Source organism: Anopheles moucheti, chromosome 3 (genome assembly GCF_943734755.1).
Source record: "Anopheles moucheti chromosome 3, idAnoMoucSN_F20_07, whole genome shotgun sequence".
NCBI classification, from domain to species: Eukaryota; Metazoa; Arthropoda; class Insecta; order Diptera; family Culicidae; genus Anopheles; species Anopheles moucheti.
The window spans coordinates 63301370-63319475 of record NC_069141.1 but is presented as its reverse complement, the minus strand read 5'-3'; the positions used below and the strand labels follow the sequence as shown (position 1 = coordinate 63319475).

General features: G+C 38.8%; 4 protein-coding genes across 4 annotated transcripts; all 4 read right to left on the bottom strand.

Annotated features, from left to right (window-relative positions):
* Positions 1–526: 526 nt before the first annotated feature.
* Positions 527–4336, bottom strand: LOC128303368 (ninjurin-A-like). Its single transcript, XM_053040301.1, has 3 exons — positions 3846–4336; positions 1574–1918; positions 527–1505 (listed from the first exon to the last, which is right to left on the bottom strand). Exons 1-3 carry the CDS (start codon positions 4002–4004, stop codon positions 1134–1136), a joined length of 876 nt encoding a protein of 291 aa, XP_052896261.1. The 5' UTR covers positions 4005–4336; the 3' UTR covers positions 527–1133.
* A 2081-nt stretch (positions 4337–6417) lies between these two features.
* Positions 6418–6916, bottom strand: LOC128304884 (ninjurin-A-like). The gene is made up of 2 exons (XM_053042128.1): positions 6878–6916; positions 6418–6789 (listed from the first exon to the last, which is right to left on the bottom strand). Exons 1-2 carry the CDS (start codon positions 6914–6916, stop codon positions 6418–6420), a joined length of 411 nt encoding a protein of 136 aa, XP_052898088.1.
* A 277-nt stretch (positions 6917–7193) lies between these two features.
* LOC128303138 (ficolin-2-like) lies at positions 7194–11714 on the bottom strand. The gene is made up of 3 exons (XM_053039996.1): positions 11222–11714; positions 7566–8096; positions 7194–7496 (listed from the first exon to the last, which is right to left on the bottom strand). The coding sequence occupies exons 1-3, from the start codon at positions 11677–11679 to the stop codon at positions 7370–7372; spliced, it is 1116 nt and encodes a 371-aa protein (XP_052895956.1). The 5' UTR covers positions 11680–11714; the 3' UTR covers positions 7194–7369.
* A 1472-nt stretch (positions 11715–13186) lies between these two features.
* LOC128304456 (ninjurin-A-like) lies at positions 13187–17350 on the bottom strand. Its single transcript, XM_053041647.1, has 3 exons — positions 17221–17350; positions 13926–14032; positions 13187–13836 (listed from the first exon to the last, which is right to left on the bottom strand). Exons 1-3 carry the CDS (start codon positions 17348–17350, stop codon positions 13471–13473), a joined length of 603 nt encoding a protein of 200 aa, XP_052897607.1. The 3' UTR covers positions 13187–13470.
* Positions 17351–18106: the final 756 nt, after the last annotated feature.

The window sequence follows — 18106 nt, the reverse complement described above, 5'->3', positions numbered from 1 at the left end:
GATAAGCCGTTATTTATTATTGTTAATTATAGATAAAGAAAGAATACAAATCTTCAAATAAGTATGGTTTTAAAACGTTATTAAAAGCATTATTTTCATATAAGATATGATTTTTATTTTCCATAAGTACCTAGGTTAAAGTAAGAAATTGCTGAACGATCACTCAAATGAAGTTAAAACGCCTTTTGGATAATTTGCTTGTATGTTACGCACTAACCAAACAAAATTAGAATAGAAACGCAACTGACGCTGTATCAATGAAATAAACTGTAGGTGTTCGCCACCCCTGACATAAAGAAAGAAATCTTGTGTGCAAGTATTTATAGCACACGATTTCGGGCAGGGTTACTCAGTGTGTTGTCTGCCATTTTCAACTGAACAATTTTGATTTATTAACATGTGATATTTTGAATTGAATTAACAACATTAGTTACTTCATTTGTAGGGATTTTATAAAATAATCATTTCCTCCATGTTGTATACCTGCTGTCTTACTTGTGAGGGGAACATTTTCATGTACAAAAAGTATCGGTTTTGATTGTTAAAATTATTTATTACAAATTTTAGACAGCTGAATGACAAACTTTTATTATTAATTGACTATTTGATCTACTTCAAGCAGGAGCAAATTCGAGAAAATATTGTATTTTGTCGTTAAGTTTAATTTATTTCCTACGGTGATCGTGCTCTTGATGGTGTAATCGCGTAAATGGTGAGTGACCTAAAAATCGTTTTTTATCAAGTGCAATGGGTCTGGTCTATCTATAAACACTGTCATTTAATCAAAGTTGTACGGCTTTTACAAGTTTCGTTCTATCTGTACAGCCATTATCCAACAGTACGAATCAATTATTCATCAAAAATAAAAACAATTTTTAAGACGAGGAAATAAACTATTGCTTAATACGACCGACATTTCGTGTTGTTGTCGGTAAGGCAGCATTGGTATCCGAAATATTTAACACGTTACATCAAAGAGATAGAAAATAAAATGCCCGTTTTAAACGTATTTTGAGTACTCAGTTACATTACTAAAAGCAATGAGTAAGTGCGAATACTTCGCACAATCTGTTCTATACTACTCTTAACACTAATGACGTACGCTTTCAATAAAACAATCTATCAGCCGTTGGTCACACAACTGGCGACGGTTCTGCAACGCCGAACGCCGATATCAACACGTTAACGAGCGTTATGATGAAGATACCGATCGTGATGAGATTGTTAATTCGATCTGCCTTGCAAAAATCATTCTCGTTCTTGATGTTATACCGGCTCTTCCAGATCAACCCAATACCGACCGCTACCTGTGCGATAATGCTGGTCGAGATGAAGATGAGATTCACGTAGAAGTACGGATGACGTTTGTATGACTCGAGCACGTAACGTAGCTGGTTTGCATTGGCGGACAGCAGGGCCAGATCCATCATACCCTGGGCAAGGTTCTTCTTCTGCTGGTACACATTCACGTCCGGAATGACCTGTCCACTCTCGGTGGTTTCAACCTGTTGTGATAGGGAAGAAAGTTATTACCGTATCCATTTAATGCAAAGGTGAATTTTCTCTTGCTTACATTACGTGTTCCATCTGGATTAAAACCCGGCGCAAAACCAGGCCGATAGACAGGGACAGACGGTGTTTGGTTGCGACGTCCTCCCCGACGTCCCGGGCGTGTAACAGCTGTTGTGTCCACTGATCCATTATCGATGGGATCCAAAAATCCACTATCAATACCCCGATTGCCTTTGGGATCGTCCAAATCAATGCCATTGTCCAGTGAATCTTCGTCATCGAACTCTGGCCCGGCAATCGGTGGTTCCTGCCGTGGCAGATTCGACTCGTTGGGAATGGGCAGTAACGGAATCGCATCAGTTCGCGCCTTCTCTGTATCACGCTTTGCCCTACGAGATGGTGATCGCTGCTTAAATTTGCAATGAAAAGAAGAGAGAAAAAAAGAGCTCATTAAATCTCCGCTGCATTCACATGGAAGAGTGTTTTCTCCACCGGTTTCTTCTTCACTTGGTAGTTGGTCGACCTGCTTCCGTAGCTGTATAAAGATCAACGAACGGTCCAAAGTTGCCGAAATTGCAGGGTGAAAGTTTTATATCTTTACGCCTGTACCACATCTTGCGGACTGCAGCGAAAGGTTATTAAAATGAAGCAAAAAGAAAAACCAAATCTGATACTTGTGCAAATCTTGGAGCTGAAACACAAACAAACAGAGTGCATCCATCACGGAAGCTTCAACGAGAGAGGGAAGCGAACCGCAAGTGGTGGTTTCGAGTTTGCGTTTGAAGTTATGTCACGTAGGGCTGCCACAATTACCACAAAAAGCAACAATGTATATGAAAACAATTTTTTTCAATTTTTGTGCAAGAATGTGGAAGCGAATATCTGTTTATTGTAGTTAATAGAAAACTGGGGAAAATATGTAAATGACTTGAATAAAATGTTTAGAGTTCGATGTTGAAATGTGGGAAAGATAAAATCATCGTTCTTCGTAATGAGGGTACTCTACAATAAAGATTTCAATCCGAATACGGTGAGTCGTTAAGTCATCAAAATTCTCCAACGATTAAAAAGATTCATTCGTAATGTTGTGTCTGACATGACATGAGTAATTAAAATTACTACTCTCTCGCCTACCTTCCGCATTTTACAAACGGTATAAAACAGTAAATAGCAGATAAAATGAAAATAATACAATTTAATGTACAATTCATACTGGCAAATTGAGAATAAACTTAAAATTATAAAAGACATTTAACAATCTCATTGTTATGTGCAAGAAAATAATTCAAACAGATCTTTACTTCAAACAGACTTCATTAGAATGGATGAATTCGTTGATGGTCATATCTCTTTTAAAAAGAAAAAAATCTAACTCACAATATCAAAGAGCCATGTTTGACACCCTTGGTGTCATGATATGCTTAACAACAAAGAACGTTACCGGCCTTAGAGCGGCTTATCAAATTCGCGGTTTACTTTGTTAGTGTTTTAATTAACACTTATCAAGCTTGGGTGGCTTGTAGCAGAAGCGAAACAGTGGTTGGAAATGCTACTCTACTGTTTATTTAATGTTTTATTGCTTTCATTCCATCCACACACATACACACTTGGCTTACTGATCTCGTGTAAGGAGGATGATAAACGATCACTCCGGGTTTTGCATTACGTCAAACATACGTTTTGGCAGTGGGAATTTTATGAGCTAATTTAAATACAATTGAGATGGCCAATCAATCGTACCGCGTTTACTACATCCATTTCATATAGCTAGCACCTTATTGATAGTACTCTGGATACTAATTGTTACTAGCAGTACGTCACCAACGGCTGGGAGTTTTATCCACCGCAAAGTTTAAGCTTAAATCCAGCCACACAAAACGGTCTGCTACGTCAACAAACATTCTTTTTCCAATGTGCCCTTTCGAAAGGAAGGAAGCATACCGATACGAATGCTGTCATTGGATTCCATCTAGAATTTGTAATGTGATCAAACCGGTTGGCCGTTGGATAAGAATGTAGCTTGTTAGCGTTTCTGCGTTGTTGTTGTTGTTTATAACAATCGTCGGTGGGGTGAGCATGCCGGGGGAATTCACCCCATGTTGCAAGCCGGTATTTCCCCATTCTTTCTTCCCATATTCATCACTGATATGCTTGAACTGCTTCTCTGTATCCAAATTCAATGAATGCGTCATCGTTCCGACGTGCATCTTTTTCACGCTCATGGCCATACGCCGTTGGCCGTGATTCGGGGTGGGTCGCGATCATGATCGCGCGCAGAAGGGAGGCACAAAAGTAAAAACGGAAAAGAGCAAACAAAAAAAAGCTATACTCACGCTATTCGACCGGCTTCGATTGTTGCCACCGTTACGTCCATTGGCGGGTGAACCAGCGGATAGCGTCTGTCTTGGAGTGGCACGTCCGGCATCTGGCTCGTCGGTGGCTTCGATGTTTATTTCTACTGCTGTCGCATCTTTCTCCCCTGTGGATGCCATGCTGCAGGGGCAACGTTTGCCTCACCGAAGATCACTTGATCACGAAATGTTAAGACCGAATCGTCACAAATACACACTCACTTTGCTACTCCAGAACCCGAGAACACGCAGAATCGAAAAAGCAATTAAAATTCACAATTATTCCACTTGCCAGGGGTCACCGGTAGGGTTAGCGTACAAAATGCCGTTTGGGTCGTTGCAGATAATTACGGCAGTAGCGATTCACTTGACCGATTCCGATGAATCAACTGACACACAATAATACGGTGCTCGATCGTCACTCGCTTCGCTGCACAACGTGGCTTACGATGGAGAGCGAACGAACAGTGAACTACTCCACGACGCAACCCGGCACGCACTGAGCCGCGGTATCGACGCGAATGCTGGGGTAAGTTTATGAAAAACCAAGCTAAACATATCCTTGCGTAGGTTTGTGTGCCATCGCTCGTATGTGAGCTGTGTTAGTGCGATGGGTTGATTGAATGGTGTTTGACTCCAGTAATTTAAATATTATCAGTAGTTTATGAAGTATGATTTGGTTTTTCGATTTATTTAGTATTTACATTGGATTAATTGAATTTATTGCTGAAAAAATGCCGCAATATAAAAGTTACATATTTTCTAATATTTAATTGTCTTACTACTATTTGCCAAAAACAGGTTTTATAACTTGTGAAAAAAGACAATGTTTAAATATACGATGTAATCAGTTATTTTAGTCCTATTGCCAAGTTATATTATGATTATTATCTGTTATTACTTAAAAAACTCCCCCTTTTGGTTACGAAACAAATACTAAATAAAATAATAATAATAAAATAAATAATATAAATAAATAATAATAAATAATAAAAATAATAAAATAATATTACTCAAAACAATTCTAAATAATAGTTCGAGTTCATGTAGTGAAATGTTTTATGTTTAATTATATTTATTATTGCTTTTCTGCTAAATGTTTCTTTAAATATAAGTAAAAAATATATATATTTAAAATAAATATTCTCATCAATGATTAACACAATCTGCTAACCAAAAGCTTAATTACAATTGGGTTGAATTGAATTGAATTGACGATCGATCGCTTGCTGGAGCTTGGTACTTTTCGATCAACCCACAATTGCATGCTAACCGGTTTCCTTACTTTCCATAAGCGGTTAGATTTTTCGCGGAGAATCCATACGAACGTCATGTGATGTTCGCTGTCTCTGCTTCTGACTGCGGCCGGGATTCCAGAGGGATGAAACCGTGTGGGCGATCGGGAAACGAACCGGCAGAACTTAATAGCGGCGATTTAAAGTTCGTTATTTTAGCATTTTTCTCTTTGTTCGCATGTGACGCAATGGCACACAGTCGGTTCGTGCCCGAAATGGTAGAAACACCGGTTGAGCTGTATGGGGACATTGTTCTGGTTTGTCGCCCGCCCAATTCAACCATCTTAATTGATAGCGTCAACACACCGAAATACCTTAGAACGGATATGCTAACTTACCTTCTTGTTCCAAGTGGTGTTATTTCGGGTTTGACTTTCCCGGGGAAGTGGTTAGCACCTGTATGATATGGGAGCGTACGTAGGCGATAAACTGTTAGCATTTGTTTTTTTTTCGGTGGCCATTTAATTAAATTAATATGCGTAATATGTTCATTCCCTCAACGCGTGTACGCACAATACATGGCAGGATGCTGTTTTGTGCAAAAAATTCGTTTTTATTTATACAAGTCTACAAAATGCTGTACAAAGTCATATCTCTCCGTATGATGGTGTGTTGATAAGCTGCAAAACGCTTTTTGCATAATATCATTTATTGCTGTATTCGAGAACTTTTTTATACCGAGTCCGGAACCATCTTTATCGCCTTTATCTCGGCTGGCTCTTATTTGGCCATTATTTTTGCAAACCTGCTTATCGGGTTATAAAGCCGTTTTCTCGAGGAAAATAAATCCTCACATTCTGCAGACATGGCCGAGGTGGTTTTGTGTGGGTAGAACATAATTTACATAATATTATTTCGACAAAGTTGCGTGAATTGTTCTTTTTTCACCAAAAAAATAAGGTTAAAAGCAATTATGCTTAATGGGGTTCACATTTGCACATGTCGGGTGTGGTTGGCTTTCCATCCCTCTGGACTTGAAACATATTTTTCCCCCCAAAACGGGGTGAGTTGCATGGTTTTGTCGTTGTGGGTGACTAATTCTATCGGTAGCAGGTGCATAATAAACTGCACTATTCACATAAACGATGAGAAGCTACTGTAGAACATTCTCACGCACTTTCGCTCCCTTTCTGTCTCACTCTCTGTCTCACTGCCTTCTCACCAAATCGCACACGCTCATGCCCTTTGCACCGATACAAATTTGTAGTGCAACTGCATTCGAACTGATACTTCCTAGTATGACACTTCAGTCTTGCCCATTAAGCACGCGGCGCTACTCCAAACGCGGAGATTAACACATTCACGAGCGTAATCACAAAGATGCCGATCGTGATGAGGTCGTTGATCTTGTTTGCCTTGCATATCTCCTTCCGATCGTTCACGTCGTACCGACTGTTCATGATCAGACCCACACCGACCGCTACCTGGACCAGCAGACTGACGGAGATGAAGATCAGGCTGAAGATGTAGTACGGATGACGCTCGTACGTCTCCAACACGTAGCGCAGCTGATTGGCGTTGGCGGATAGCAGCGCCAGATCCATCATACCCTGGGCCAAGGTTTTCTTCTGCTGGTACACATTCACGTTCGGGATCACCTCGGGCAGCGGTAAACCGGCGCCCTGCTCAACCTGCCGGGCATACGTTTGCGTAGTGATTATTTTCCACCCTCAAAGTGTTTCGGCCGGCAGCATACACCCCATGGACGGCATTACTTACGGTAGGTGGTAGCGAACCATCGTTTATGCTCAGTGCCATCGCTTTTCACCCCAGAAAACTAGTTCCTCCACGCGCTCCGGTACTCCGCGGCTGCGTGTAGACGGACAGATTTCTCACCAACAACTAAGCGCTAGGGTGCGATGCATACGAAATCGTGCTCGTCGTCGTCGTGCGAGCTGCCAAAACGAAAATAAACTACGCACCGGTTCCGAGCGCACACGGGTACAGGGTTCGTGTGCTAGGCTGTGAGGTATACGATCGATCGTGTTTCGGGTAGTACAAGACGGTATTATTTGAATAAATGTTTATCTTTACTTTTATTGGAATATCACGATCTAATTATAAACTATTTTTAAAGAAAAAAAATGTTTAAGGGAAATTTATCGACGAACCCTGCAATTGTGACTTAATTAAAATAACGCTTCTCCAACATGCGCACCTCCTGCAATTTTACCAAAAACTGAATTCTCAATGCTCAATAAGTGACAGTTTTCACATTTTCGGCCTTATCATCATTTTGGAAGATTTCAGCGCATAGTGATATCCGCGGAACGATTTCCACACCATGCCCGTGGCGAATTCCTTCGTTTCTCCGCGTAGATATTTGCCATTCAGGTTGCTGTAAGTAAAGTGCATATTTTGAATTAAATTACCATTCGACTGTTGAAGCGTGTTAATCAGTCCGTACCTTGAATGGCAGGCACCATACCACCAAGCTCCGGTATAAGTTACAGCACAGTTTTCATTCGCCGCATCATTATCGACATCCTGCGTGCTGAATGACCGTCCCTTCAAATCACTCAAGGAGTCTCCAGCTGTGCCGGTGTATCCGTCGATTTTAGTGAGTACATACATCTGCTTCTCGTTTGCGATCTCAAACCGATCGTACCTGGCAATCGTCCTATTGCCATCGAAGTCTTCCAGCAGGATCACCAACTCGTGCGGTGCGGAGATGGTCAGCTGATGGATGCGGTCCAACCCGAGCCAAAACTCGCCATCAAAATTACCGAACCCTTCGCTGTACTCCTTCCAAACGCGATAGAAATTGGTCGAACCATCGAAACGATGTTGAATTACCACCCATCCACCTGATTCGAACTCTTGATCGCACAGCACCGTGATCGGTTGTTTGAAGGGCTTTTCGGGCCGGATTCTGTACACTCCGGACTGGGAAAAGGGTACCTTGCTGCATGAACGGTACGTTGCATAGTGTTCATCACTCAAAAACGACCACATACAAGAAACATCTTCAAATATCCCTTCGCAGCTAAGTAATACGCTAATATATCCCGTTAATATAAATGAGGAAAAAGAAAGGATTACAAACTTTTCCACCAATATATAAAACAAAGATTAATTCGAAAAATTTAACAGTAAGAAGCAGCAAGAAGAAATATTAGTAAATCATTCAAAGAATGTTGAATTAGATAATAATAGAACAGCACATTATTGAATTATTGTCTAAAATGGCTCAATTTGATATAGAAACAGCTTGTTCATTGGTATCCGTGTATGACGGATCATCAGAAGACTTTGGTGTTTTCGAAGACTCTGCAACATTGTTATATGAAATCAACTCTCCAGACAATGAACAAATGCTAATCAAATTCTTAAGAACAAGATTAATTGGCAAGGCTAGAATCGGACTATCTAACAACCTAACGTCTTTTAAACAATTAATTAGTAACATTAAAGATAGATGTCAAGAAAGGATCAACCCTCAAATAATTTTAGCTAAACTAAAATCTCTTAATATTAAGGATACAATAACATTATGCCAGGAAATTGAAATACTAACAGCAAAACTAAAGGCGATTTACTTAGAACAACAAATTCCAGAATCTATCGCTAATGATATGGTTGTCAAGCTTGGAATAGACACGCTAATAGAAAAAGTTAACAATAGGGAAACAAAAACGATACTGAAAGCAGGTACTTTTGCCACATTAGCTTCAGCAATTCTAAAGGTAATGGAAAATGAAACCTATGACGAGACACATGATCGATCTAACAGACAAAATTACCCCGACCATGACAGTAAACGACACAAAATACCAACATTCAGGAATCAATTTAACTTTTACGAATACGATGACTATTCTGGTTATAACACAGGATATTTTGACAGAAATAAATATTTTAATCAATTTAATAATAGACGTAAATATGCAGCCATCAAATACAGGCATAGTTCTGTATCATTTGCAAATAATTCTGAACGTGATAAATATCAAATTCAGAAACAAAGTAATCATAAAAATAGGAATATTAATAATCATAATAAAGTAAGTTTATTTGAGCAAAGAAATTTTGGAAAATATATATCAAATAATCACATAAGTCATAAAAACAAAACAAAATTCGCAAATAATACAGAAGTAAATAAAATACTTTTTATTAGAAAACATAAATCAGCCACCACAGGTAATAACATAGAAGAAAGAAGCCATGAAAACCATAAGACGTACATGGTAGAACCAGACAAATATTCTTATAACGACATGAGAGCGAACGAATTAAACAATGATTACAGCGAAGAATATGAAATTGAAAGTACTGATCACAGTGATAAGGAAAATTTCCATACATCAATAATGCAGAACGAATTAAATCAACAATATGGTTACAATTATAATACATGTGAAGGAAATAACGTTGTAAACAAGATAACAGAAGATAATGAAGTATATAAAATGTATGAAATGAATAAGCCATATAATGAACAATTTGAAAAAGACACAAAAGTCTTAGATGATAAAGAAAATATTAATATGCACAGCAAAGCAATCAAAGAAAAGAAGGATGCAATGAGTATTCACAAACGCGCTACGAAAAGAAAAGTGTCATACGAAAAAAGAATGAAAAATAATCGCAATGAAATACGTTGCCCTACAAGAAAGGCTGAATACGTTGAAAATGATAAATTGAATAGAAAATATTCCATTATAAGTGAGGAATTGCGCAAAGCATCAATAATGAACCAAGTTAAAGAAAAACTCAAAAAGATTCTTCAAAAGAAATTGCATGCATTAATATTTAAAATTAAAGAAACAAACAAAGAATTCAAAGGCAAAGAACACAGATTTAGTTGCGAAAATAGCAAAACCTTCATAATCAAAACCAAATGTAAAACAATTAGTTACTCATTATCCAACTTTAACTATCTGGTTAACAAATCAGTGTATGTAAAATATTACCCTCCTTAAAAATTTTGATGATATTGCTATAGATTAAAATTTAAATAATAATTTTAAAACCCAAAAAAAAAAAACGAAAAAAAAAGAATAATATTACTCTTCGTTCATACAATTTCACTCAATCATAACATTATTCTTTCAAACGGAGGAGGTGTAGCATTTCTGCTAAACATCTTATAGAACATTGTGAGGAAGTAAATATACACGAGAATAACTTCAATCATTATCATTCATTACGTTATTCTACTAAAAGAGGGGAGGTGTAGCATATCTGCTATACAGTCTTAAAACATTCCAAAATCTATTTATGTTTCACCCCATGCACCTCTATCGAGATATTAGAACAAGATCTGCAATAAACAAGTAACGCAAATAGCATAGACCTCAGGCGCAATTAAAACAATTATTAATCACTCACAAGTTGCAAGCACACATTCAATGCACACAAGTTGCAGGTACAAATCCAATATGCAAAACATAAAAAAACATACACCATAAATGCACCGAGCGCGTGGAAAGTAACCATCAATCCGATTCCCACGATCACGCAAAGAATCTGCGCAATGCCAAAAGTAAAAACCATAACGCTCTTATTACAAGACAGTACAGGTGCGTATCAACCATTGCAGTTGAGCAATACACCCCACACCCGTGCGCTTGACTTGGTTCAAATTTGCAACAGGAGACGACCCAACCGTATGTAGCTTATAGGAAACAGAACTACTCCATCTAACAAGTAAGAACTGAATGCAAGAAAACGTTAAACCAACCAATCAAAATTCAGACAAACAAAAGCATCAGATATCCGAGAGTCCGGTATGTGGACGAATGGAAATTTCCATCAAATTTGTTCTCACGATGTATACCCGTAATTATGTTATAAAATAAAGATTGACAATTGACTAGGCGGTCACTCGGAGTCACTCGCAGCTACGTGCACACGCGGTTACTGTCATAGTTGATCGTTATGCTCAACTAAAGAAGTCTAGTGTTATTTCTGTTATGGGGGACTCTGTCCCGTAGTCCGTCCGAAAGAACAATCGCATAGTGATCAATACGCATCTATATAACGCGTCAGCAAATATACTACATGGCGATACAAGTATATTACATAGCGACCGTGATCGTAGCAAATATATTACAGTACGTTGCATAGTGTTCATCACTCAAAAACGAAACGTTCGCTGTGTTGCAACCTTTCTGCCGCAGATATTCACCGAACTGGTGCGTCGTTACCAACAGCTTCTGTTCCGCCAGAACCTGCGTAAGATCGCGCTGGATGACGGTGACATTGTGTTGCATGTGTTTCCCGTTCAAACCTAGCTGGTTCACGGTTTCTCCCGTGTTTTGCACAATCCAGGCCAAATTTTCGACGGTTTTAACGAGCTGATCGACTCGAGCGCTTAGAACAGTTAGCTGCTCCTCGGTTTGGAGCTGTTTTTCGATGAAGCGATGCTCCAGGATGCTGAGTTTGGCCATAATCATCTCAAACGCAAATCCGGTTTGGGAAGTTGGCGGATTATGCAGATTAGTTAAGCTTTCCTCACTTTTCTCTTCAGCACTGCTACAGTAAAACAACAGAAGAAGGATGACTAACGTTTGCATTTTGCGTCCGTGAGAAGCACTCGGGGTTTGAAATGAAACACAATTAAAAATGTGCGCTTCTTGCGCTTTTATACTGGAGAGTGTGACCAGTACACTAAACCGCATCCTTTCGTTGTGGTTTATTGCGATAAAAAATGTGTGCAGTACGTGTTACGTGCATGGGGATTTTTCCTTTTATTTTTTTTTAATCCAGCAACACGGTGTGCGTATTGCACGCCCTTTTGCGTGTTTTGTTCTCCCTAACACACGCACACACAACACGTTTTCGTTCTGTGACTCTCTCTCTCTCTTTCTCTCTCTCTGATGCCGGTTCTTGGAGAAACCAAGAAAAAAATAATTAATTCTTTTAATTATCTAAGACATGGCACAAACATTTGATCGTCTTGATTATGCTCTAAACACTGAAGTTATCTGTTGCAATGTTGTGAAAGTAAAATAAAAGTTTAGGATTTTAGGATAATTTACATGCCGAAGCAAATATTATACCAAATCGCCATTTCTAAAGTTCTCTAAAAGCTAATATAGATTCATTTCCCGAGTTACGCAAATCTAAAAATTTTGGCAGTTCATTTAATTTTGATTGTGGAATTGAATTTTGTATTTGTAAAATTTTAAATTTTCCCAAATATACATTCCTTGTTTATATTATAAACATTACTTTTGGTAAAAATTTACTCTAATTGTCGAAAGAAACGTAAAGATATCGATTATAAATGCGCTTTGTACAATGAAAAGAAGAAATCGATCTATAAATACTAAATATAAACGATAGTATCAAGGAAATTCGAGTTGCGCGAATTTCTCTGTCACACATTATTCTTAAAACTCGGGAAAAGACTATATTGAAAAGGTATATCGCGCGGTAGTTTATAAAAACAATGAATAATAATTGTAATGATTCTCTGTGCATTTTAAAAACTGTCCATATTTCAGCCCTTAAGTGCCGTTGAAGTTAAAGTAAACATATCATATGCTGTAGCTGTTACGTGAAATGTTTCAGAAATATTTCACTCGATTTGAATTTTATTTAAAAAATCACAGTGTGGCGCAAATAAATTGCAAGTAAATTTTCTATTCTACAAAAAACTTTTATTGATTATTTATATAATTGTCCTTTTGTCTTTTGTCTAAAGTTTTCTGAAATATATTTTGTTGTAATGTAATTTAGTTAAAAAAAAAACAATGCTTGTTTCATTTTTCGACATGGTGTGATCTCGTAAATTGTAGAAAATTTAGTTTAGAAAATTTTGTGGATTGTGATCAAACATTAGCGTTTATTCAACGATTTAACAATTTAAGTTTTCTCCTTGAGTATTGCTTACGTGGTACCAAAATTTTTTGCAACAATATGTGACAATTATCCCTCCTAGATGAAGTCTTTCTTAACTCGAATAAACAAACTCTTGTTAAATACGATCGGCAGGCAGTTTTGCTGTTGTCGATAAGGCAGCATTGGAATCTTTTTCTTGGCGTATTGATCAGTTCACTAGAATATTTGTATCCTCGTATTACCGTATAATTAGTGCTTATGCGGGGAAACAATTCGCAGGAACTATCTGGAAGGGATTTTATACCGGTCCTGAGATTTAAAAATCTGCTACCGTTGAGTGTCCTTCAGGTATCCAAACTATCTTACCCGTTAGCTTACAGTAATATATTGATTGCCTTGTTCTAACGAGTTTTTTTTAACGGCAGCGAATATGTGCGAACTAGACACCATCTCTTCTATACTACCCTTAACATTAATAACGACAGCTTTTCAATGAAAAAGATCTTTAAACAAACACGCTACTATTTGGTGATTTCTGCAATATTGAACGCCGATATCATCACGTTAACGAGTGTTATGATGAAGATTCCGATCGAGACGAGATTGCTGATGCGAGTTGCCGCGTTAAAATCACTTTGATTGTTAAGGTTATACTGGCTCTTCCAGATCAACCCGAAACCGACCGCAACCTGGATGAAAATGCTGGTCGAGATCAAGACGAGGTTTACGTAGAAAAATGGATGATTTTGGCACGACTCCAGTACGTAACGTAGTTGATTCGCATTGGCGGACAGCAGGGCCAGATCCATCATACCCTGGGCAAGGCTCTTCTTCTGCTGGTACACATTGATGTCCGGAATGACCTGTCCTCCCTCGGTGATGTGAATCTGGAAGTGAAAGGAGGGAAAGACATAATGAAGTTGAATCTTTTCAAATGTAAACATTGGGTAAGAATGTTATTTTTTTTTACACTTACAACATGTGTCCCATCTGGATTAGCACCAGGGCGATAGGCACCAGGAGTTGATGTCAGATTGTGCGTGACACCTGTTGTACCCAGTGCTCCATAATTGGTTGTTGTGTGTGGAGTATGTTGGACCTTGTTTTATCAGCAAGAGTATGAAAAAGGGTTAGGAAGGCACTAGTGGTGAGGTCTATTAATATCTGGAGAATAATTGGAATTAGATTTTTACGTCACATAAGTTAAGTTCACAGCGTCACATAAGCAGCTAAAAATAATTCTTTTTCTTCAGGTCTGGCAGGGTCCAATGATTTTCCATAGCGAAAGGAATATTGTCATAATACATTCTCTGCATTCAAAGAGCTTCGGCCAAAAGTAATTTCTTATACGCTGCAAAATTCGCAATCAACTATGTTTCATGTTTCCCTTGGTTTTTGTCACGAAACATTAAGAATGATGAAGAACGTTGCCATCTGCAGAACTTCTTATCAAATCCGTAATTCATACATTTAATGTTTTAATTCTTCCAGTGTTGGGGCTTTTCTTATCATGCTACTGCAACGCGAAAGCGACAGTGGGTCTCGCTAATGCTGCTCTGAGGTTGTACCCTAATAACAATGGTGAATTGATTTGCAAGCAAAATCGAATGTGGTGAATGGTGAATTGGATGGTGAATTCAAACGCTTGTGAAAGCTGTGGTAAATTCAGAAGAAGAAAGAAAGAAGAAGGGAAAATACGAAAACTGTCAACAAATCAACCGGTGTTTTTCAAAACAACTGTTACGAACGCGAACGAAAATCTTGAGCAAGCGTACCTGTATCAAAGAAGGTAATCATAAGAAACTTAGAAAACAGGAAAACGCTTATCATGTAGCAAAAAACATTAAACCGCAATTAGGGTAATGCAATAAAATACCCAAAGGTTCCATCGGTCAGCAAGCATACCCGGACATGGGTAATTATGAACACCTGAGCTAGGGGGGTTTGAACGAAAATAGGGCCAAGCGAGCGCGCATACAAGGGTAACCAAAATACGGTGCAACAACAACCATCAACGTTCATTTGACGTGATCTAAATCCGTTTAAATTGTGCAAAAATGGATGCGATCAAGGATGGAAAGAAGAGTGGCCTGTTCAGGAAGCGATCTTTGGCAAAGATGACCAAGATCCGGATGTTGTTGGAGCCTGAGAACCAACCCGGTCCAAATACAAGCAGGGAAGCACAAGGTAAGCAAGATTAAACCTCTCACGCATAACAAGTTGATTGTGATTTCAAGCCCACGCAAATGATAGTGATAAAATCATTCAGAGTGTTGAAGAAAACATTTGTTGTTCGAGTGTTTCGCGTTATTGCTATTTACTACCAAACATTTTATGCTCGGTGAACTTTGGTTTATGGTAAATGATAACATTTTTATATTGTTGTAGATCCGGAAGGTGTTCTTCCTGTGGCCGAACAAAGCATCGATGATTCATCGTCGTTGGAAGATTGAACATCCATGGATTATTTACCAATTGAAGATGAGCAGGAACTGCAAATTCTCGAGGATGACGAGGATAGTGATGTTTTAGACTTCATCATAACGGATACCGATGAGGATGAAGATGAATCGGACCCGGTTGTTGAGGATGATAGTACCCTAACTCATAATGCGTTCTCTAAGCGTTTGAGAGTATGGGCTTTATCGCATAAAATAACTCATTCCGCTTTAACTACTCTGCTTGTACTAGTTCGCGAAACTACGGATATTCATCTGCCAATTGATTCCCGAACTTTTTTGAAGACTCCAATAGGAGTTGGGAATACAATTTCGACCGTAGCTGGCGGACAACTATGGTACCAAGGCATTCAAAATTCAATGCAATATTGTTTTCGGTAAGTTCTAAACACTGCTATCGGTGACTTCTATTTTTTTCAATAACGTTCGCAATGATTTTATTTTTAGAAATTGGACACCTGTTGTGGATGTGATATCGATAAACTTTTTCGTTGATGGTTTACCGTTATATAACAGCGGAACAACACAACTATGGCCGATTTTGATGCAGCTTCATAACGTCCCGGAAGCGCCTATATTGGTGGTTGTAGTATTTTGCGGATTATCAAAACCGTAAAATGTGAAAGATTATCTGCGCCCACTTGTGACTGTGAATCACATACTAGAAGAAGGAGTAATAATTTACAACAAATCCTTCGGTATATGCTTCAAAGCGTTCATTGCAGATTCCCCGGCACGATCATTTATCAAAGGTAAAATGTTATCACTTGCAACATATGTACTGGTTGACATTATTCTATTTACACGGGATTTATATCTTTCAAGAGTTACTTCTTACAACGCTCCTTGTAAGGCACAAATACGTAATAGGCCATCAGAAACGGCAAACACCATTATCGGATGTAAAAGGAATGGATATCATCAAGCAAGTATTGGTAGCAGATGAACTACATCAAACTTAAGCAGCAGAAAGGCATACTAGATGTTCGGGTACTTCCGTCGGCTGGTTCGTAGATTCAGCATTCGTAAACGTGGAGTGGACAGTTCACTTGATGTCGGGGAAGAGCTTTCCAATTCCATTCCTAAAATGGCAACACGAGGTTATATCATTTTATGCACTAATAACTTACGAGCCCGCAAGATACCAAACAACCGATGGAACAGGACGACGCCACTCACGCAACCGGTAAGGTTCACATTGCTAATACTAACCTTGTAATTTATCTGAATATTCCTCTCTCAGCAGCAAGCAAACACGATAATGTGTACTACGATGGATGGAGCAAACAATTTGAGCGAGAGCAAAACCACGACGCAATACCGATGAGAGAAAGCAAAGCAGCAATCCACAGCAAAGAAACAAAAGACCAACGCCCCGCCGCCCCCCCCACACAACAGAGAACCCAATGTTAAAAGAGACAGACGATGGAATAAAAAAAAATCAAAACTGTAAACAACTTAATGGCCGCTTTTTTGTAAACTTCGCTTGTCATGCAGCCTGCTATTCACCGTCCCCTTTTCACCATTCACCATTTTCACCATTCCACCATTCTCTTAGAACGCTGAAACGCAGGCAAGTTTTTGGTGAATTTTGTGGTGAATTGTTATTAGGGTATTGTGTGTGATTCCCCATAAACTGCGTGTCCTGATCAAAGCTATGCGTCATCATTCAAATGTGGGGGACTTTTTAAACCGCTCATTGCACATATGCCATTCACCTTCAGTCGTAATGGGTCGCGACGACGATCACGGCGCAGAATGCAACCACATAAAGAACGAAAGAAATACTCACACTGTGCGGCTGGTTCCGATTGTTGCCGTCGGTAGGGTTGGTAAGGGGTAATCCGGTGGACAGCGTTTGTTTCGGAGTGGCCTGTCTAGCATCACTGGAATTGTTTTCGAAATCTAATAGTAACACTGTTGCATCGTCTGTGGATGCCATGTTGTTGAGAAACGTACGATTCAGAAGATCACTTGATCATAAAACATTGGTCTCAATCACCACCAACACACACACACATTTCTAGCAGAACTCTGCGTTACGGATACGAAGATACGAAATGAAATCATTATTCCATAGCCCAAAAACGTTTCTGATTGGGTTGGGAAGGCGTTTTGCCCAAAAACCAGTCAAGATATTGCACCGGTAGCAATTCACCTCACTGACAACGATGAATCAACCGACGCACAACAATACTGCGTTTGTTATTGCTCGATTGCCACTCACCGCCGCACAACGTGGTTTTACGCTGGAGAACATGGGGATAGTGGACCACCCCTCAACGCAAACCGGCACAAACTGAACAGTCGTTCGCGAATGCTAAGTGAGGGTTAGTTTGGGGAAAACCAAGCCAAACACATCCTTGAGCAGGTTTGCGTGCCATCGCTTGTATATGGGCAGTATGGATGGTTGAGTGCGTGGGGTTGATAGAAAATTATTTGACTGTAATTTTTGTTTTCTTTAAATAGTAATATTTTTTTTCATTCCGAATAATTTGTATTTTATTGCTAGTACATTGATCGTTGTTTTGTATGGAGGTGTCAATTGAACTTAACCTGATTTTATTTATTTTAATTAAGAACGGCCGTGTCATATTTGAATTATATCTTGTTGATGTTTCTAAAACATCTTAAATCTACAGACTTACATCTACAGACTTAAATAAACTGAAAATTTTCTCTACAAAATGGTAGAGTT